The 22,852-nt window shown below is 40.0% G+C and overlaps 1 protein-coding gene across 2 annotated transcripts; it reads right to left on the bottom strand.

The window, feature by feature from the left end:
• Positions 1-3,426: 3,426 nt before the first annotated feature.
• On the bottom strand, positions 3,427-22,472 carry Tra2b (transformer 2 beta homolog). Of its 2 annotated transcripts, XM_036203555.1 has the most exons (10): positions 22,213-22,472; positions 16,035-16,310; positions 11,831-11,964; positions 10,018-10,180; positions 8,090-8,278; positions 7,205-7,320; positions 6,226-6,309; positions 5,516-5,575; positions 4,814-4,887; positions 3,427-4,580 (listed from the first exon to the last, which is right to left on the bottom strand). In XM_036203555.1, the coding sequence occupies exons 4-10, from the start codon at positions 10,048-10,050 to the stop codon at positions 4,570-4,572; spliced, it is 567 nt and encodes a 188-aa protein (XP_036059448.1). In that variant the 5' UTR covers positions 10,051-10,180; positions 11,831-11,964; positions 16,035-16,310; positions 22,213-22,472; the 3' UTR covers positions 3,427-4,569. The 2 variants fall into 2 exon arrangements, with proteins under 2 accessions (XP_036059448.1, XP_036059447.1); XM_036203554.1 differs by lacking the exon at positions 16,035-16,310 and having other exon boundaries at positions 4,488-4,580; positions 22,213-22,462.
• Positions 22,473-22,852: the final 380 nt, after the last annotated feature.

Raw genomic sequence — 22,852 nt, forward strand, 5'->3', positions numbered from 1 at the left:
CACTTGGTAGCCCAGGCTGGTCTTGAACTCATAGAGATCTGCCTGGCTCTGCCTCCTGAGTGCTGGGATTAAAGGCGTGCGCCACCACCGCCCGGCCATACTTTAGTTTTTCTTATATTAGTTATAACTCTTTTCCTTTTTATTAAAATAGAAAAGGGAAAATATGGTGATATTTTATTTGTATGTTAATAAAATTGCCTTGGGGTCAGAGCAAGCCATAGCAGAAGCTGGGCGGTGGTGGTTGCATGCCTTTAATCCCAGCACTTGGGAGGAAGAGCTAGGCGGATCTCTGTGTGTTCAAGGACACAGCCAGCATGGAGACACATGCCTTTAATCTCAATACCAACCATAGAAGACCTGGAGGTCTGTACAGACAGGCAGTGACGAGGAGGTCATGTGGTTGGGTTTACAACCAATGAGAAGGCAGAACAGAAGTCTATAAAAAGGAAAAACACACAGAAAGTAGGCCTCTTGCGGAGAAGAAAGACAGCAGCAGCAGTGAAGGGTAAGGTTTTCAGCTCTTAGCTATTGCTCTCATCTCTTGGCTTATTGGTTTATTTAACAAGATGGTTACATCTACAATTATTTATTACACAGTGTTCTGCCTACATGCCAGAAGAGGGCACCAGATCTCATTACAGATGGTTGTGAGCCACCATGTGGTTGCTGAGGATTGTACTCAGGACCTCTGGAAGAACAGCCAGTGCTCTTAACTTCTGAGCCACCTCTCCAGCCCCTTCTTTTGGTTTTTATCTGTGACTCTTAACACTGTCCACTCTACCCTTATTATAGCACCTTCTCTCCTCATTAGTGTTTTCCACTTAGAGCCTTCAATTTTTCTTGTCTTCTCACCCCAAACTCTTATGCGTAGTGAAATGTCGGGCATCCTAACTCTATATTGAATACACAAATAACTTATAGACACTAGTTTTTGTTGCTTCAAACTTAAAAGATACACGTTGCCCACTGACCTAATCTATAAAACATAAAATTATAGCCCACATGGTAGTGCATGCCTTTTATTCCATACTCTGGAGACAGAGGCAGGTAGGATCTCTGATTTCAAAGCCAACAGTCTACATACTGAATTCCAGATCAGCCAAGGCTACTTAGTGAGACCCTGTCTCTAAAAACAAAACCCCATAAAACATTGCTTTAAATCTGCAGCTTTCTGAACCCACATTTTATGGCTTACAATCTGGGGTTCACGTAAAGTCCTGGAAGCTATGGGAGGGACTCAGCCCCATAATTTAGAGCTGTAATCCTCACAATGGCGTTCCCCTTCCCCTCATTATTTCACTTCCCAGCCAGTCAGCTTTGATCATGGCTGTGCTCATCCCCCACATGCCACAGGACAGAGCCAAAAGCCACCCAAAGCTCTCAGCCGCTGCAAGCACTCAGAACTCACCAGTGCTAACTGGCTCCATTCCACCACCCTCACATGAGGTGCTGCAGCTCAAACCGGGCCCCAGAGTGATTGGCATGACAGCTCACACTTATGAATCCCTAGCACTTGTGAGGCTGGGGCAGGACTGCCGTGAGTTTGAGTCACAGCAGGTTTTTTCTCAGAACAAAGCAAGAAACAGAACCCAAACCGAACCCAAACCAAAAGTGTGATCAAAGGTGTGCGAATGAGTCCAGTGTGCACTGCTGTTTCAAGTAAAGCAGAATACATTTGAATCACTTCCTTTCACGGCATGGTTCTATATGCCTAAAACTCCAGTGCTAGGTCCTGCAAGCTCCCGGCCAGTCCAGCCAAAATGGCAAGATCCCAGTTCCATGAGAGGTGTGGAAGGACCCCATGACCTCATAGGGAGTGGCGCTGTTAGGAAGCATGTCACTGTGGGGGTGGGACTTGAGACTTCACATACACTCAGGATACTGCCCAGTGTATCAGTTGATCTCCAGTGCCTCAGTTGATCTCCAGTGCCTATAAGATCCAGCAGTCTCAGCTCCAGCACCACCTCTGCCGCATGCTGCCATGCTCCCCGCCATGAAGGTAATTGGCTGAACCTCTGAAGTGTAAACTCAACGAAATGTTTTCTTTATAAGAGTTGCTGGGGTCATGGTGTCTCTTCACAGCATCAGAAACCCTAAGACAGCCTCCAAACTTCATCACCAGCAGTACTGATTCTCCTGCCTTTTGCCAATGACATGCACAGGGAGACACACAGACAGACACATGGCCTGTATTTCTTTATAACAGCCCTAATAAACTTTGTGATAGGGTCTAATGTAATCCCTAATGCTGGGATTACAAGTGTGTCCCACCATACCCATCTTAATAAACTAATCTCCCTCCCCCCAGCTGAGGACCGAACTCAGGGCCTTGTGTTTGCAAGGTAAGTGCTCTCCTCACTAAGCTAAATCCCCAACCCCAATAAATTAATCTTCTTAAATAAGACACTTTTAAACCAAAAAGGCTACATAAGTGGCTAAAACACATAAAAATGTGCATCAATAATCATATGCAAAATGCATACTAGTCATTGAGATACTAAGGGCTGGAGAGGTGGCTAAGCAGCTCTTACAGAGGACCCATGTTTTATTCTTAGCACGTGGTGAGCATGGCTCCACAATCTTGTTACAGGTGACGCTCCTGAGACTGCCTTGCCTGATAAAGTATTGTTTTTCCTTAATGTGCAAGGACAGAAACAATACAGCAAAAATGAAAAGCTACCTCAAAAAATGGCCCAACTGGAAACTAGTTTTCAAAACATCAGCCCCAGTGCTTTTTCTGACACATTTACTACATGCTTGGCTCTCCGGAAACCCCCTTTTTCCCCCCACCACCCCCCCCCCCCCCGCCACTATTTCTTACTCCCCCCCCCCACCCCAAACCCTGAAGTCTGGAAAACCCTTTAACCTCACTATTTCTAACCACCACCCCCCCCAAACCCTAGGGCCCTCCAAAACATATCCCCACACAATGCTTGGTCGTTTTTTTTTTTTTTTTTTTTTTTGAGCTGAGGATCGAACCTAGGGCCACTGAGCTAAATCCCCAACCCGCTTGGTGTTCTTTTATGTAAGACTGCTGTAAGTGACAGCATGTTCCCTGCACTACCATCCTAAAACCAAGTTCAGGGCTGAGACTGTAACTCAGTATTTGCCTCGAATGCTTGAAGCTCTAGGTTGAATCCACAGTAATGGGGTACCAACAAAAAGGTCCTTGCATAGGTTTGCATCTGGGCACTGTTGTGTTAGTATCTAGTTTATACTCTGCCCATGGATGCTACAATATATAGCACTTTATGAAAAACCTGGACATACATAATAGCCAAGGGATAAAAAAGCCCACAGGCTAGCACTACTGATACAGCCTTCAAATTGGTATTAAAATCATGCTTTGCAAAACAACCACAGGTATGTGGAAAGGCTAGTTATTTAATACAATTTCAGGCCAAAAGAGAAATCTTCATTCCAGTATCTACTTGACCAATATATTTGAGAAATACATTTTTCCAAAACATTCACACAGTATGTTATCTTGAAGCAAGAACAATATTGCACTAAAGAAACCACAGTACTCTAATTACAATAAAGTTAAAAGAAAGCCAACACTTCTTTGTAAACCAAGTTGCATTAGCAAGTTTTCTCTTTGCCTTTATTTAAACAGTTCTCAAAACATTTGAGTGAATTGGGCCTCCTTTGGTAAGCAAAGGACCTGAAAATAATATTTAAAAAATGAACAGGCAGTCTTCAGTACATCCATGACACAGGCGTGGTGAACCCTTCTCTCATTCCATACCTTGAAGCACCCAGTATTTTCACATAGTCTAAAAGCTAGAAGAACAAGAGTACATTTGTGGTGGAATGTATTGTCGTCACTTGTTGCTAACTAGTTGGAATACCATTATCTCTTTGTAACAGCCTTAAGAAACAGCCTTTTAAAGACATGTACCTGTAGCTCTTATTCCCTGCTATATATAATACAGATTACATAAAGGCTGACGAATCCACGTTAATGTAAGCATTAAGCATTTGCTGTATGGAAAGATTTATCTTCTAATTCTAGCAGCACAGAGTTATAGCGTATTTAAACACTTAATTGCAAGTATATTGAATATGGCAAGTTTCATGGACTCCTGAAAGAAATTTGAATATTTTTATTTTAAAATATTTTACTGGTAACTTAAGAATGGTTCTGGTGAAGCATTGATATTTAGAAGGAAAAGTAAAAATCAAACTTGTTTATTGTTGCTTTTTGCCATTTGGTAGCATTTTACACAGGCTTCGATCTTCAGAATACCCTGGATTCAGTAGAAAAACCTTTTAAATGAAGTTTTGTACAATAGAAACTTCTCAGCTGTCAAAATTTGGACTGTAAAAAAATATATGCAAAACATCCTTTTCTGAAAACACTTAACTTTGAACAAAGCACCGAACTACACAAACGCAGAATGAAAACAATATGTGAACTCCACCAAAAGTAGTCGTCATAAAAGGTGTAAAAATCACCTAACTTCACTAGACACTGTTTGCTTTTTGAACAGGAAACAATAGAAAATATTGTCCACAAACAATATCCCAGCTCTATGGCAGCTTTCAGAAAGTCTTCAACTTCATGCTTTAATAGCGACCTGTAAAGAAAACAAAAGTGTATGTTTGGGGTCAAACTTTTTTAAACCCCAAAGTCTCTCCCACCAATAAGATACTCACCGAAGCATTAATACTAATGCGCGCGCGCACACACACACACACACACATATAAAAAGATTTTATTTAAATCATCTAGGTGTCACAGATTATACTGTAAAATAGTTATACTTAAGCAAATTTTAAGAGATAAATAAAACTAATCAAGGTAACTTACGAGGTGAGTATGATCGAGATCTGGACCGAGATCTGTATCCTCCACGACTGTAGTAAGGAGAAGGTGACCGCCTTCTGTAAATAAATAAATACTGTCTATATCTACATCTAGATGATATTGTGCTAATAACATGAAGACAAAATTTGCCAGTTCTCAAGCTGGAAGGTCCCAATAAACCTTTAAAGTGAAGTTTACTAGGTCCAAATACCAAATAAACACTCAAAGAATCTGCTCTATTTTATAAATTAAAGCTCAATTTTTAAATTTCTAAGAAACCTTTTACATTGTCTATTGAGAACTACTTTCATGTACTTCAAATCCTGTAGCCAGAGAGATGGCTAACAGTTAAAAGCATTTGCTTCTCTTACAGAGAACACCTAGGTTCAATTCCTAGCACCCAAATGGTTGCTCAAAATGTGAAGCCGTGGTCTGTCCTCCAAGGATACAAAGCATGCATGTGGTAGAAATAAATGCAGGCTGAACACAAAAAATACATTAATCTTAAAAAAGGCCAGGCAGCATGGTGGGACATGCCTTTAATCCCAGCACTGGGGAGTTAAGGGCAGACAGATCTGAGTTCCAGGGCAACACAGAAACCCGGTCTCAAATCCAAACAAAACCCAATCTTCATGGTGCCTAAGTATCAGGCAAACATTTTGCAAGTATTCTACTATTACACAGACTTGAAAACCTTTGGCACACCTGTAAATCTGATCCCTGTCTTGAGCAGCTCTCCATCCACCTCCTCCTCCACCACCTCCTCTGTAAAAACAGAAAAGGAATAAATTGTTTTTAGTTAAAACTTCCACAAAGAATGGATATAACACAGTTTCGTAGTTAACATGCTCAACAAGAGCTTTTTCTGAAATGGCATAAAGACCTTTACACTTCTCAGACAGAACTACTCAACACAGTAATGCTTAAAAAGGGGGAGAAAATGCCCATTTTGGTAAAAATCTGGATGTCAAATATTAAAGACTCATTTCCATAGACCATGGTATAATGAACAATCTTGAACACAAAAATCTTATTTACAAAAGACAAACACACATGGCCTACACTTCTTATAAAAGTTTACACTAAAGGTTTAGAATTACTGGTTGGTGATTGCTGCCTCTATACTTTAACAATCTGAATTAGATACTCAGAACTCAAGTAAAAGCCAGAGAGGAATGCCCTCCATACACACATACACATGTGTGTGTATAAACTTTCAACTTTGTATTAATAAATTAACAAATTTAATGATGTCCTTCATTTGTATTTTAGAACTAAGAAAGCACCCAACTACAAACCAAATTATCTGTAAGTCTTATATTTTGGTTTAAACTGCAGCTATTTCTTACTTTTTAAAAATTTAGGTCTTTTGTGCTGCTTTAAATTTAGTGTGAACAGACTCCTACACAACTCACCTGTATGATCTGCTGTAATAGTCCCGATCATCATAACCCCGGTCATATCCTCTGTCATAATAATCTCGGCGACGTGAGCTGCCACTGTGAATGACAACATATCTTTTAATAATGCAAACAATCTCCCTTTATTTTTTGGTCACAACTTTCGCTATTAAAAATTGAACCTGGGGCTGGAGGGATGGCTCAGATTAAGAGCACTGACTGCTCTTCCAGAGGTCCTGAGTTCAATTCCCAGCAACCACAAGATGGCTCACAACTATCTGTAAAGAGATCTGGTGCCCTCTTCTGGCCTGCAGTCATACATGCTGTATACATAATAAATAAATCTTTAAAAAAAAAATTGATCCTGAAGCTGGGTGGTGGTGGCTCACACCTTTAATCCCTGCTCTCTGGAGGCAGTCTCTGAGTTCAAGGCCAGCCTGGGTTATAGAGTGAGTTTCAGGAAAGGTGTAAAGCTACAGAGAAACCCTGTCTCAAAGAAAAAAGATCCTGACAGCAGAAGAGAACTTAAATCAATCAAATTCCAGACAATGCTGAGACTAATCCATCTTTGGTTCTCCTGAATAAAAACTGGATGCATCTACTAGCAGACCTCTTTAAGTACATTAACTGCAATTTATTTATTTCTATATAGTTCTTATCAATATTATCCCTGCTTTCTTTTTCCTTGTTACACCGTATTATTTGAATGTGTATACCCATATGCAATCTTTTGGTTTTAGGGGCACACACAAATCCAACTCACTTTCTATAAAACTACTGGGCACAGTAGCATACATCTTTAATTTAATCCCAGCACCAAAGTGGCTCAGCAGGTAATGTTGCTTACAAGCCTGGCAACTTAACTCTAAGAATTTCTTCTAAAAAGATGTCAAGAGATTGGTGAGGAAAAGTTGGACAGAGGAAAACACCCAACATGTTATCTCTAGACCATTTAAGTACCCACCTACACTCACACAGATGTAGTTAAACTTACTAAGTGGGTCTCCCCATGTAAATTCCTGGTGTTGGGGTATGGGGCCTTTTTGTTATAGAGAAATCGACCCTAATTCGACGTCCATCAAGCTCCATTCCATTGGCACGTTCTTTAGCCTTCAAAAGATTAAAAAAAAAAAAGTTACATATATTCTGGACAATTGTCTCTAATTACCATCTAATAAAGACTAAGGGGACTTTCCATCCAGTTTTCTAATATAAGGTTGGCCAGAAAAAACAAACAAACCCCAAACCTAAATGGGTTGTTTCCTCTACTACAAATCCACTTGTTAAAAGTAGTCTCACACACAAAATAAAAAAGTAGGAACACCACAGCAGCCTACATGGCCCACAAAATACTGTATCTACCTACAAATTTAGGTAGACTTAGCTAATCCCTTGGTCTCTAACTTCCTATATACTTGCAGCACACTAACATCTATGAAACCCAGATTTCAATGTCTATAAATTAGTACTTGCTGAACACAGCAAATGTTCTATGGCTATTTGGTGTAAGAATAAAAAAGCAAACTGTCATTGACATTCTCTGATTCAAAGTGCCTGTTTTGGAAGCCAAACACTAAGATGTTTGGATATATATTATTAGTCATATCCCCCATTTTTCTTAAAAGACTAAAATGACCATAAACTAAAGAGATAGCTTGGCAGTTCAGAACATTGGCTGCTTTTCAAGACCTGGATTAAATTCCCAACACCCACACTGGGACAGTCACCACTGTCTGTAGCTCAAGTTACATGGGTTCAGCTGCCCTCTGATCCTCTCCAGAAACACTGCATACATAGTGCAAAGACATCCATGTAGGCAAAACACCCATATACATACAAATTTAAAATCTAAAACATTTTATCTAAAATATTTACTTACTTCCTTGGCATCATCTACATTTTCAAAATATACAAAGGCAAATCCTCTTGAACGTCTAGACTGCTGATCATACACAATAGACACATCAGCAATGGGGCCATATTTAGAGAACACTTCTCTTAGGTCTCTTTCCGTGGTGTACAAGCTCAATCCAAACACTCCAAGACAACAGTTGGGGTCAGGATTTGCCTAGAAAACAGAAACAGGCTTTAAAATCTGAAAACCTGACATTGATCTAAAGGGGGTAGGTAGTTGGGCAAAGGAAGGATAACTAGTACACAAAACGATAAATTGTTAGACCAAGCACCGCTTTGCTAGAATGGCACAATACAATGAGAGCTTGTCTCAAAAATGAAAAACAGCCAGTTGGTGGTGGTGGTGTACATCTTTAATCCCAAGCACTCAGGAGGCAGGCCAGCCTGGTCTATAGAGATCTAGGAGAGCCAGGTCTATACAGAGAAACTGTCTCAAAAAAACAAACCATCAAAAGACACTTAAAGTGTACAAGGACAGATAGGAGTAAATACCTAGAAATAAGGATATTATAGATCAATGGACCAGAAGGAATACAGTTGTGTGTTCTGCACTGCAGAATCCAACCAATCTCAGATGGAAGGTGTGTCTTGGTGAGCACAGTAAGGGTGTCACACCTTCTTAAGTAGTGCAGCTTATGTAACTACTTACAGCTCATTTTTATTTTGTTGAGTATTGTAAAATTTAATCTGCAAATTAAGCACATTAAGATTAAAAACAGTAATGCTGTTACTAATAGATGTGGGTAAGACTTCAAACTAAAGATGAAGCAAACATTAAGCTTCATAAATTATTTGTGAGCTTTTTCATTAAAAAATCTTGGAGTTGGGGATTTAGCTCAGTGGTAGAGCGCTTGCCTAGCAAGTGCAAGGCCCTGGGTTCGATCCTCAGCTAAAAAAAAAACAAAACAAAAAAAAACGCAAAGCTACAGAGAAACCCTATCTCGAAAAAACAAACAAAACAGAAAATCTTTCTGAATGTCTAGCAACTGAAATTAGACAAGGGGAACTACATCACATATTAAGTGATCAAATGCTCATATATGAAAGCCATCAGAATTACTTTACTTTACAATTACTTTAACAGCTATTATCAGTAAAATAATACATTATAGACACTCCGCCATAAAGAACTTAAAAGGTTCTTGTAATTTTCATAGGAAAAAAAACTTACTAGGTAAGGAAATTACATCCTAATAGAAACACTTCCACTTCTGGAAGCAGAATGGGATTGATTTCTACACACAGATGTCAAAAGTTTTGTTTTGGTGTTTTTTTTTTTTTTTTTTTTGAGCTGAGGATTGAACCCAGGGCCTTGTGCTTGCTAGGCAAGCGCTCTACCACTGAGCTAAATCCCCAACCCGTCGAAAGTTTTAATTTGCTATAAAATTCCACTATCAAAGAGATCAGATAGTACAATGTTTCTAAAAAAGTCTTCATGCTGTGGGTCAGTCCTTCTGTACACTGTATGAATATGTCACCATGATTGGTTTAATAAACAAGCTGATTGGCCAATAGCTGAACAGGATAAAGTTGGGGGGGGGGGGGGAAGCCAGACAGAGAATGATGGGACGAGGGCAGAGTCAGAAGAGTCTTCAGACAGAGAATGAGATGGACACACAAAATAGGATAGAGGTAAACGCCAAGCCTCGGAGCACATAGATTAATAGAAATGGGTTAAGTTGTAAGAACTAATTAGTAACAAACCCCGAGCTATTAAAGAGCATTTGTAATTATTATGACTCAGAGTGATTATTTGAGAGCATCTGTGGGATAGGAAAACTCCACCTACATCTTCAAGCCGAGAATGCACCTCAATGGTAGAATACTTACTAGCCTCGTGTACATCATAACCTGGGTTCAGTCCATAGCACTTTAGAAAACTTTTCATCTTACCCGGTTCCCAACATGACGCCTTCGAGTAGACATGGGAGAATGGCTGTGGCTGTGCCGTCGGCGATAATCTCGGCTGTAAGACCTGCTCCGGGATCGTCTATGGGAGCGGGATCGAGATCGTGACCTTGTATAATGTCTTCTAGAACTTCTTCTGGATCTAGACCTGCAAGACAGAAGTCTTGGAGTTATGACTAAATAACTGAAAAATAGATTGTGCTGTGGAATGTCTTTCTTTATGCTGTGAATGTGTTGCTCTGACTGCTTGATAAAGCTGCACTGGCCTATGGCAGGGCGGGAGAAGGTTAGGCAGCACATTCAAACTGCAGGGTAGAGTGGGGACAGGGAGATGCCAACCCTTGTTCAAGGAGCAACATGTAATAGGACACAGATAAAGGCATAGAACATGTGACAATACATAGATTAATAGTAATGGGTTAAGTTAAGTTATATGAACAAACTTGCTAGCAAGAAGCCATGGGCCATACAGCTTGTAAGCATCTGTGTGTTTACTTGGGACCAAGCGGCTGCAGAACAAGAGTGGAAGATTCCTCCTGACCTCAGGGCCAGGCATGACCGGAGAAACTTCCGGCTACAAAATAGCCTTTCAATTCTTTTTGTTGTTGTTGTTGTTTTGAGACAGGGTTTCTCTGTGTAGCTTTTGGAGCCTGTCCTGGAACTCACTCTGTAGCCCAGGCTGGCCTTGAACTCAGAGATCCACCTGCCTCTGCCTCCAGAGTGCTGGGATAAAGGCGTGTGCCACCACCACCTGGCTTCAATTCTTGTATTACTCCATTCTATAGTCAAACCCAAACATAGTCCTCAATAAGCAAAATTGCCGCCAATCTAATCACTTTAATTTATTAAGCAACCAAAGTCAGAAGAACATGCCCCCCTTACCATTTCTTTAAAAGAAAATTTTAATGTTAAATAAATTTAAAATTATCTTGAAAATGAGGCCAGAGTACACTTTACTAGCTTGGTTTGTGCACACCTTTACCTCTCACAATACCACCTTTTATGTTTGTATTTCCTATTATGCCCACTACTCATTTAGGCCAATTAACAAAAACCACCACAACCATCACAATTTACCTCTAATAAAATTCAGGCAGTGGTAGCAGGCAGACACAGGTGGATCTCTGAATTTGAGACCAGCCTCAACTCAGCCAGGGCTACACAGAGAAACCCTGTCAAGGAAAGGAAGGAAGGAAGGAAGGAAGGAAGGAAGGAAGGAAGGGAAGGAAGCTTTGGGGCTGGTTCAATTCCCGGTACCCACATGGCAGGTCATAACTGTCTGTAACTCCAAGATCTGACACCCTAACACATGTATGCAGGCAAAACACCAATGCACATAGATAGAATAAAAATAAATGACATTAATTCATGGCTTTTGAGTAGAGTAAAATGTATAAAACAGTCACCTAAAGCAGAATACAATGTGTGAGGAAGTGCTGGGGCTACAAGCAGCAAGTTCAAAAGTAAGTATAATATGCTCAAGTCAGCAAGAAATAAGGGAAGATCTGAACCCTGATCCCAAAAGCCCAGGCTGTTTCAGTCTTCTGGCTTCCATTTCTTTCTTCTTTTTTTTTAATAAGATATATTTATTTATTGTGTATACAGAGCGTGTATGACTGCAGGTCAGAAGAGGGCACCGGGTCTCATTACAGATGGTTGTGAGCCACCATGTGGTTGCTGGGAATTGAACTCAGGACCTCCAACATTAAACAGACTTTTTACCTTCCTTAGCTTAACAAACCACACCAATTTTAGAGCAGAGTTAACAGAAGGAGATCTCAAAATGGTCTTTTCTTACCTAGATTCAGATCTGGACCTTGACTTTGATCTAGAACGCCTTGAATCTTCCTTGGAGCGAGACCTTGCAGGGGTATGCCGTGCAGATTTCCCCGATCCATGAGCACTTCCACTTCTGGAAGCAGAACGGGATTCCTACATGCAGATGTCAAAAGTTTTAATTTGCATACTTTTTGGAAAACTTTAAAAACAAATAAGCTTTTGTGAGATAAATGGCCAAGGAGAGCAATCCTCTTCCAAAGATAAGAAAACATGTGAGGGCAGGAATTGAGTATACCTGGTATAATAGTTTCATTGCTTCAACTGACATCAACCAATTCTTCCACCTTTCTGAAGCAGGGATAAGAATTATCTAATAATTCTACTCCCTTAAAAGGTGTCAAAGTCAGATTATTAAAGAACTAACTATCCAAGGACTATATTTGGGGAATGTTACTGTATACATAGACTGGGAACTTTCATTAACTATGAAGCCTAGTCTATTCCAGTCAAGCTGCAATCAAAAACAAAACCCCACAAAATTATAAAACTTCAAGTTATGGTTTGTTGAATGCGGGGCAAAAGCAGTAAGGACAATCATGTGTTTCTCTGAAGTAGAACTCTAGCTGAATGCCAAGACTAGCTGATGGACATGAAATGTGGTTAAGATCTTGTTTTCCATTTATGTCGGGACCACTTACAAACTCAAGAGCAAACAAAAGGAGCTAAGAACAGAGCAAGGCTGGGAATTGTTTTAAGAGCAGAGAAGGTGCCAAAGATCTACAACTTGTTTGGCTAAACTGAGAAGAGTCAAGGCAAAATAAAACAGGAGACTGAGAAAAAGCAGAAATAATATGTAAAGGGCACATTAAAACAAGGATAAAATGAGGAGCTCATTATCTAGGGGCCCAAGAAGAAAATTTCTATAGATGTCTAAGCAAATGTCATGTACTCAGTTTTCCTCATCAAAACTCCAACTAATGGCCGGTTAACTGAAAAAACAAGATCTCCAAAATAAATAATAAAATAAAAAGGCAAGGAAATAGCTAAACCAGATAATCACTTCATAATGTCAATTAGTAGAAAAGACACACAACATACAGCAATAGAGCTGGAGAAAAACTGCAAGAGACAGTGCTCACTCCCCAGTCAGACAACTAAGCTTTCACTACACAAAACCTTCCAAGGCAAATTGACGAAGGCAGTCTAGTCAATTGTTCTACTTAAGATACAGCAACAACCAGTAAAAGGAAAGGAAAACTAAAATGAACGGCATGAATCTAAAATAGTCACTTCCAAAGATTTTAGAATCCAGACTACCATTTACATACAGAATATGAAAGAATTAATTTAGAGCATTCCTCCTCAATGCTCGGGACACAAAAATATGCATTTTATATACAACACAAAGGGAGAAAACCTCAAAGGAAAACAGACAACTGAAGAACGAGCAGCTTTCCAGGCCCCAAATAATCTAGAAAATACTTCAATGACACACTATAAAACATGGAATGATGTAGCACGTGACAGATAACCTTATCTATCAGACCTTCTTCATCTCCCAAGGAATAACTGACTATAGATTAAAATAAGCTGTGTATGGTTAACAGCTGCCTTTAATACCAAGATATAGTTTAAGATTCACTGCTTGTGGTAGGGAGGGAGACTACCCCAATTAACCAGCCATTGGATTTCTGTATCTAATGTTCAAGCAAAATGTTCAGCAAGGCCATTTACCTCACTTTCCTCTTGGTCAAAACAAAAACCTTACTGAAAGCATAGCTTTCTGTCACCTTTATTACAGAGAAAAGCAATTCTACAAGAGGAAACAGACACAAGGAACTAGAAAGTTAAAATGTATTCCAATTCTGTAAGGTCACTTCACAGAACAATTAAACTTTTAATAGAAATCAAATGAAGCATTTTGCCAGGAAGAACAGACTATCACCGCCACACAGTACACTTAAAAAATGATTGTAAGTAAATTTGGCTAACAGAAATTTGCCTAGAATAAAGAGAAAACAAAAATTCCTGGGGGCTGGAGAGATGAGAGCATTGGCAGCTCTTCCAGAGTGTCCTGAGTTCAATTCCCACAACCACATGGTAGCTCACAGCTATCCTATATATAATAGAATCTGATGCCCTCTTCTGGCATGCAGGTATACATGCAGATAGAGCATGATATACATAAATCAAATATCAAACAAACAAAAATTCTGGAAATTCCCCTTTCAGACTGTTGTTTCATTTAACCAAAGTTTTATTCTAAACTGGGATGCTTCAGCTATCTTTCTGCTAAAAGGAACAACAGAATTTCTAGAATGGGAAATTAACTGAGTAAGGTTTCTTCTTAAAAGTGTAGTAGTTTAAGAAGTTCTCAAAAACTTACTCAGGCCCCGAATTGGGATAGGCCATGTCCCACATGTACTTTCTGAGCAACAATTTCTTAGATCAGAAATAAGTGGAAACACCAGAACAAGATTAAGATTCCTTTGTCTGTACACTGCCACTTGGGCTAGCAGAGGAAGAAAAACAAACAAACAAAAAACCCCACAAAAACTACCTTAAACTTTTGTTTAACTAAATACAAAACTCTACACTTAAACCTAATGCACAAACAATTCTATAAAACCAGCCAGAAAAGTCCTTTACAAACAATACTTCAAACTCAAATCTTGAATGACAAGTCAATATAGAATGAACTCTACAAAAATAACTACACTGTAGACAGCCAATGCCAAAAGCATAAACAATGCCAGAAATTCCCCCTCAAAAGTGTTCTCAAATCTTAGTCATTTTAACTAATGTACAAGCTATAAGGAACAGGCCAAGTTCAAGAACAAAATCTCAAGTAGTCTGTAGCTCCTATATTGAGAGTAGCAGCTCAGAAGTACTAAATCTCTCCTTGAAGTAGAGATAACACAGTCCTAAACAGCTTTTAGTTAGGCACCCTAATCCTAAAAAGCAAAAATACACATAAGCCTCACAAACTCAAAGCCAGAAGTCAGATCTTTCTATGATTCTTTATCAAAATTCAAATCCCTTTTTTAAGTTTGAGTTAACACAAAACTAACATTACTCTTGATTGTTATCTGACAATTAGTGTTAAAAAAGCAACAAATTGTCTTCTATAAGCAGTAACTGTATTCTCCTCGAAAGATACAGAAATAATAATGTAACAGGCTAAAGTGCCCCAACATGCACCTTTCCAGAAAGGTCATTGAAGTCATTTCTCCAACAGCTCTAAAGACAACTCGCAGAAAAAATTCAAAGTTGCCATCATTTTAGGAAGATGATAACCTTTAAGAGTTTCCATGGAGAAGGCAACTATTGGTTGTTTGCTACCGATTATGTGTACTTGTTATTAACATTATGCTAATCATCTAACATATTAGTCAAAACACAGAAAGGAATTTTGAGTTGACTTTTTTTCAGATGGGACAGCACACTAGAAGAAAACCATGTTTAAAATCATTATAATGAACTAAGGATAGACAGGAGAAAAGGCAACAAAATACCAGCTACTACTGCACTCTGAATTAGCTGTCATTTACACTTGCATGACTCATCTCTTCTAAGGGATGCTACAATACTTAAGCAAACCCCTAATGATTCAGTTGGAACAGGCATGCAACAAAATTAAGAATCATCCTTATTTGGGACATGTAAATCTCAACATCAGGACTTCAGTGGTTGTAGTTTTCCACTAATAATATGTGGAAACCTAATGCTTTCATTACAATAAAACAATGTTAGATGCTTTGCTTGGATTTTGGGGGTTTAATCCCATTATCAACCTGGTGACAGTCTTGAAATTTTCCAGTAGAAAATATTCTACTATACACTATTCAAGTATCAAAGCAGAAAATATCATTGTATTTTAAGAGTCCAAAGGGTGTTTTAAATAACAGACCACCAGTTCCAACTCACTCACTCATGCCCCAGAACCAGCAGAGTATAACAGATGAAAAGCCTAAGGGAAAATGGGAGGCCAACTATTATTACCCAGTGGATTAGCACAGTGCTGCCTGCTATTTGACTACAAAGTTATTTTTAAAGAATTGCATTTCCATCATTTGACTAAGCAGTTAAAATTAGAATTACCTAATTTAAACGATTCCCTTGGAAGTCACTTCTTTACCCTGTATATATTTTCTTCTATTAAACAAATAATGCATGCATGTTTAGCAAAATATACAGGGACACATAAACAGACTAGTAATTACTTAGCGTAGTGCTTTCTGATTCCAGATTACTTCTTATCTTAACTTCATTTTTATTTCTTTTCTTCATTCTTCCGTTTCAAATTCTGACTTCTTTCATCTTCCCCACTTCACACAAATTGCTCAATATTCTACAAGTGGGACTTCTGGTCTGATAAATAGCATGCATTCTTTCTTTTATTTTTTCAAATTTCAGCTTCACTTATTCCTGAGCTTCAAATACTCATTTATAAAACTTGTCAAATGACGACTTCCGCATTTTCCTTCTTCAACATTAACCTTAATAGAAAAAGAACAGGATGAAGAATATTTTAAAACTCCAGGATAAAATCCAGTGCCAAAACTGAAACTAGAAAAAAAATCCCTTCTGTAGTTTTGGATTAAAAAAATACTAGAATATGCAGCTCAAAAAACTGAAACTACATAGTTTCCTGTTAATCATCTCTCTATTCCAAATAAATTTATCATGCTTAACGTGAATGTGAAGTGCGCCACTGAACATTTACTGTTCATTTAACATTTTTACAAATTGTAATCACATTTCACACTTCTTATTGTAGTCAAGAGAAAATGCTAAGTGTCAAAAGCACATCTCTAGTCAAAAAGTGACACATTTCAATACAAAAGTGCAAGAAAGGAAAGCATGGACAACTCATATGACAAAGGCTGGGATTGAAGGTCTACAGTAGTGTGACTTGTCTAGGTAAGATAAGGAAATGTATAATTCCACATTACTGTGTATTTAGAAAAGCACTGTTAGACAATGTCAGCAAACCTGACAATTTGGATCTGTCCAACCCACCCTTAGGAACTCTGCATTAGTGAAGTTGTATTAGTTTAATTAAATTTAGAACTAAAATCCTGATACTAAATAAAATTAACTACTACATGCCAACAGCTATAAAGAAAAGCAGAGCAAACTTGATTCCAACAGTGGTTATGTCCAAAGAATTTTGTTGTAAAGTTTTCCCCTCTATTAGCAAAACATTAGTCTTCTGGATGTCCAAAGGAGAGCTCCTACTTGAAAGGTGGCAAATTATGAGAAAATAAGTTAACTTCCTCAAATTAGTAAAAAGGCCCACTTTATAGCAGATTAGTGAAGTTTAATACTAACACTAGAACACTGTTGGAACACTAAGCAAAATACTGTCCATGTAAAACAATCTAGTTTTCCTTGTTATCCTAAGTATTTCTTTATTTTCTTCTGGTTTTAATGGGAAAAAAAAATCCTTAAAATGATAAGTCTTTATACTATTGTTGGCATAGGCAACCATGGCTACAGTCGTATCTTTTCCAAGGAAAAGCCTGATTTCCAGCCTAATTTTATAGTCAATTATTATTTGTTTAATCTAGAAACATTTTAATGGCTATTTAAGGGAGTCGTGATAATTGGTTTTTCTGGTACTATCCATCACTAAAATGTAATGGGAAATGTTTACTGGCAGCACGAATGTAATCATGGAATCAGAATGCCCAAGCAGGTTTCCTTAGTGCCTGGCCTCCCTAAAGGTTATTTATGTACAGACACAGGGCTTAGATTCAGAAGACAATAAAGCTCTAGGTACCATGACTTTTCATCATTGAGGCCACTTTAGTATCACTTCATTACCGCTTTCTAATCTTTCTCCTATACACTAAGAACAAACCATTGCTAGACAATTTTTATATTTAACTCAGCTACTTCATAAAAAAGTATCCTACTTAGAAAAAAAACACATTACTGAGGGAGCAGTTTAATAACTGGAAATGAGATGAGCAAAGAAAAACTACACCTTGCTATAGAAAGAAAAGGTCAACACTAAAATGGATAAAGGGCTTTTTTTTGGAGACAGGGTGGTCTCTTGTAGCCCAGAATGGCCTCAAAGTCACTATATAGTCAAAGAATGACCTGATCTTCCTGCCACCACCTCCCAAATGCTGAGATTACAGGAATGTGTCCTCTGCTTTTTCCTGAAACTACCAAAAGCGTGGAGAAAAATCCTCAAATGCTTATTTCTGAAGGGGGAAAAAAACAAAAAAGCAAAACACACCCAACATACCTGTATCATCTGTAAAGTCTATGCTTTTTATAAACCCACAAAAACACCAAACCCTTAGTTTCTTTTGATAACAATACTTTCCATCAAAATCACATGTATTCATTTTTGTTTGAAAGTTCTTATCTAAGCACAAAAAATTTAATGTAGAAGAGGGCCCTATCCAAACATGAAAATCTATGCCAATAAATAACCTGTAAATAGCCTCCAAACCCCAATTCAAAACAATTTGAGAATTTGACCTGGAACTAAAAAGTACCACTAAATGATGGCAACATCTAACTATAATGGCCCACACCCTACAATAGCAACCTGTGTAAAAGCACTAGTTCCTAAAATAATCACCATACCTTATTAGAAAGCAATAGCTACGTATAAATACTAATCAACAAAACAATGCTGGACACATACACTATAGCTCTAATAATTGACTTGGCCAAATTATGAATGAAATTCGAAAGCATTCACGTTTATCATTTAGGTTTGGAGTTTTACTGAAGAGAAAAGGAAAAAAAGACTATACAAACAAGACAAATACCATTAACACTTCTCTCAGCATCTGAATCCCCCCTTCAAGCTTTCAACAAAACCAGCAGTACTTACCTTGTAAAACCATTTGTAACTTCACCTTAAAAGTACCACTTTCTATTTTGACAATATCCACAGTATTAATAAGCATTCTTATTTAAGCCAAAGAAAATGATTCAACAGTTTCAAGAGACTTATACCTAACCTGTGTAGTCAGTGATGAAAAAAACGAGGCAATTTTCTTAAACTTGGCATTAATTCAACCCTTTGTTAATAAAAATTGTATGTGAGGACTTTAGAAATAGAAATTTTGGTTTTAAAAACCAGAATTTAGAGTTAGGGGATAAACATAAGGAATATACAAAGACATCACAGGATTGCTTAAGCAGAAGAGAAAAACTGCAGAATCTGAAAGGCAATTTGATGGGGGTAGTACCCAGAATCTACCCCTTACTTTTATATTCCAAACACACTACACTTCTAAGAAAATATCTACCAGAGTATTTAATAACTCCAAGCTACTCTTTAACCTCTAGCTACTGTGGTAATAAAATAGCCTAACAAAAACTAACATTTTCTGGCTTGTCTGATTATGGATTCTCAGGATAAAGACTCACATGCATAATCTCAAAAGAGGTTAGAATTTTAAGCTAAGTAGAAGATCAAAATGCATAAGCCTCACACCCTAAACTGGAACCATTGTTGGGGTCTTAAATATTAACCCCATTACTACCTCACATCTCTAAAGAGTGGTTGTTTTTCCTTCAAAGAAAAGGTTCTTTTACAAAATGAGTGATTTTTTAAACTGGAACCAACAAAATTTTAATCAAGCCAACTTTAAAATGGGGGAAAAACAAATCCTACAAATAACAAAAGGATGAGGAACACACACTGCAAAAGAGCTAACTAAATGCTAACATCCATCCAATAAATGTGTGGCCAAACTAAGCAAAATTTATTTCACACACTCAAATGCAGTCTGCTTAGGAAAGAAACAACTTTGGAAGTCTAACGGGTTTAAGGGAATCCTGAAGTATGGAGTGTCCACATGAAGACACTGAGATTCCAGGTAGCTTAACAGATTTATATACTATGTACATTAACTACAACAGTTTATGTGAGGGAGGGCCTAGAAGTCAATGAAACTCATTTTCAGGTTTCCAGAGATGGTTGGTTATACCAGGCATATCCAAGACTATTTACCTTGAACATGATTCTTCACACTTGTAAAAGGGAAAGTGAACCAATCAGATTTGGCCATGCTACTTTGCAGTAATGTCTGCAAATGAAAATGCAGACAACTTGAGCTACCTTGTGTGTGAGCCTTACAGGACAGGCAAGCGTTCTCTCACCAAGTTATACAACCAGTCCTTAACCTATCCCTTATTCCTTTGGGGAAAGATGTTTAGTCTTGCTAAGTAATTGGCCAGGATTATCCTAAACTCAGGACAAGTCACCAGTATTTACAAACCTGTAACATTCTGCCCTGCTTACCTTGCAGTATTTTTAAACTTGTCTGTGGACTTTTTTTGGCAAGCCTTCTCAAGTTTGGTTAAGTGTTTCAAGCTTTTCAATTATCCCAAGATCCCAATTGGAAAGCAAAAAACAACCAAGCAAAATGTTTAAGTATAGGGCTTAAGAATTGGCTCAGGGGTTAAGAGCATCTACTGCTCTTTAAGAAAAATAAGGTCCCCCTCCCCAGCACCCAAGTCAGATGGCTCACAATCCCTTTTAGTTGTCTGTGGAACTGGTACACGTGGGCCACACAACTTCCAAGTTTAGAAACAGATCAGAAAGTCGATCTTTATTTAATACCTTTTCCACCAATTAAATAGAGACTGCCGGGTGTGGCTGGTTCACACCTTAAACCTCGCACTAGGGTTATAAGGAGGCAGAGGCAGGCAGATGCCTGACGACTGGCCTATACAGCAAGTTCCAGGACAGCCAGGGGCACATAGTATGACCATACCTCAAATAAATATTCAAGAACACCAGACAGTCCATCCTGCTAGCAGAAATAGTAATAACACTTCGAATTAACAGGGGTAACAATTTCCCAGTTCTTTCAAAATGATACCACATTCAATTACTTTCTTCCTGGAGTAATGTTTACTAAATCTAATACTTTGAAAATTTTCCCATGGGCATGATGCCTATTTAACCCCAAAACAACAAAAACTATTTGCTTTTAAGTAATTCAACATTACATGCAACTTCAGGAGGCAGGATCTCAAGGTATGTGTGTGCTACTATGTTCGAAAGGATTTAAAACAAAACAGATATAAAAATTTGGGATTATAGTTCATAGTAAAGGCTTGCCCATCATGTGAGGCTAGGTTCCATTTCCATTATCAAGAAAACAAAGCAAAAATCCCACCCCAGCCCCGCCCTTGTTTCTTTCCTTAGGAAAGCCTTAAAATGGCAAGACAATCATTAGTGACATTGGACTTACAATGACCTTGGTATAAGAGACTCATTTTGGTATGTAAAAGTCTGGTCAGTTCAAACTATTCTGATTTGGTTCCGAGTTCACCAAGTAAGAGCCCCATAATATTTTCTACCAAACTGTCAAAGACCTAAAGTTTACTAACATGCTTATTTGACTAAAGAGTAAACTATGATCTAGTGCTAACAATTCCTGTAAACTTTATAGTGGTAAGTCCTGAGGCATAAGATACTCTTATGGTGCTTGTAAGCAATTTTCAAACTGCAATTACTCGCTCACTAAGCCATGTACTTGCTTGTATCTTCCTGGGATAGTTTTTTAATCTAATACTCTACTGCCACGCCACATGCGCTTTGTTTAAGCTTTGGAACTGGGTCTAATCCACAGGCCCGTTATATACAATAATCAACCTCTACCGAATTTCACCCCCTGGAGGTGGAAGCTTAAAAAAACAAAACACGTGGTTCCCAGAGCTAACAGCGCCATGAACTGGCGCCACCCATCACTCCTTCACAATCCCCCCCCGGGAGGGGGGGGAAATAACCCTAATGACCTTGCGTCCTATTCCAGTTCAGGCCCCATGGGGGGGGGGGGGGAGGCTCGAGCACAACAAAGCCCACGGGGCCCGCATCTCCCTCCGCGGGGCCCGCATCTCCCTCCGCTGCGTCCGTCTGCAGAGGCGTCCCGAGAAGGCTCTCCGCCAACAGCGCCACCAGCCCGACTCCCGGGCCCACGTGGCTCTTCTCCGCTTCACCTGGCGGCCCCGGGAGAGGCGGCAAGGGCCGGGCGGGCAGCCGGGACCCGCGGCGGCTCCGCCATTTTGTGCCCCTGGCAGCGCGCCCGGCCCGCGAGCCCAAGATGGCTGCGGCGCGGCTTCGCAGGAGAGCAACGGCGAAATCGGATGCCGTTCCCATCCCCCAACGCCGAGGGGACGCCGCGGCCATTTTTAATCTCTGCCCCTCCCCCACAACCTCGTAACGGCAAAAAAAAAAAAAAAGGCCGCCGCGGGTACCGGGCACACAGCCCGTGGCGGCCTCCCTCGCGACTCGCGGCGTCCGTCGTCCACCCTCCGGCGTCCCGGCTCCCCGATGCCCGGCCGAGGGAGGCCCGAAAGGCCTGGGGGAGAGAAGCAAGGTGGGACCGCGGCCGCCCGTGCACCGCCCGCGCTTACCCGTTCGCCGTAGTTCTGCTCGCCGCTGTCGCTCATGGCTCCGGATTGCTGTCACCGCTCCTGGCCTTTACGGAAGCTGCCAAGCTCCTGCCTGCTTACCAGAGGCCCCGCCGCAGCCTCTCGCGACGACACACTTTGGAGAGTGGCCTAGGACCGACGCGCTCCGCACCACCTCCGCACCGGTCTAACGCCGCCGGATGTGACGCGGCGCCCCTTAAGAGGGCCCCGCGCTCTCCCCTGAAGGCGCGCTTTCCCGGCCCCGCCCACTCCGCCCCGGCTTTCCTTGTGCTTTCTCCGGCCCAGGCGCTTTGCCCCAACCGGATGTGACGTCGCGCCCCGCCCCGCCCGCGCTGACCCGCCCCTAGGGCCAGGACCCGGCGTGGCGGGAAAGTAAGTGCGAGCCTCTGGGCGTCTGCCGTGGTCTCCCGGAGACGCCTTGATGTCCCCGGCCGTGCCTCAGTTGTGTCTGGAACCGTCTCGGGAACCGTCCTGGGTGGAAGGAGAGAAGAGATGGCTCCGCTTCCCTCCGTCCTTTATGCCTTTGTTCTGCCTTTCTCGTTTCCTTTTGTTCTTTTTCTTGATCCAGGAGAGAACACAGACACACAGTGGGTTCTTACCTCTCATTTATTTAGACTTAGTT

The sequence above is a fragment of the Onychomys torridus genome, chromosome 12 (assembly GCF_903995425.1).
Source record: "Onychomys torridus chromosome 12, mOncTor1.1, whole genome shotgun sequence".
In the NCBI taxonomy this organism is placed as follows: Eukaryota; Metazoa; Chordata; class Mammalia; order Rodentia; family Cricetidae; genus Onychomys; species Onychomys torridus.

Coding starts and splice junctions, on each gene's coding strand:
- Tra2b (XM_036203554.1), bottom strand. CDS start 22,248: ATGAGCGACAGCGGCGAGCAGAACTACGGCGAACGG. Junction 11,965..22,212: donor AGCAGAACTACGGCGAACGG/GTAAGCGCGGGC, acceptor ATCTGCATGTAG/GAATCCCGTTCTGCTTCCAG. Junction 7,321..8,089: donor ATGTAGATGATGCCAAGGAA/GTAAGTAAATAT, acceptor AATCTTTTGAAG/GCTAAAGAACGTGCCAATGG.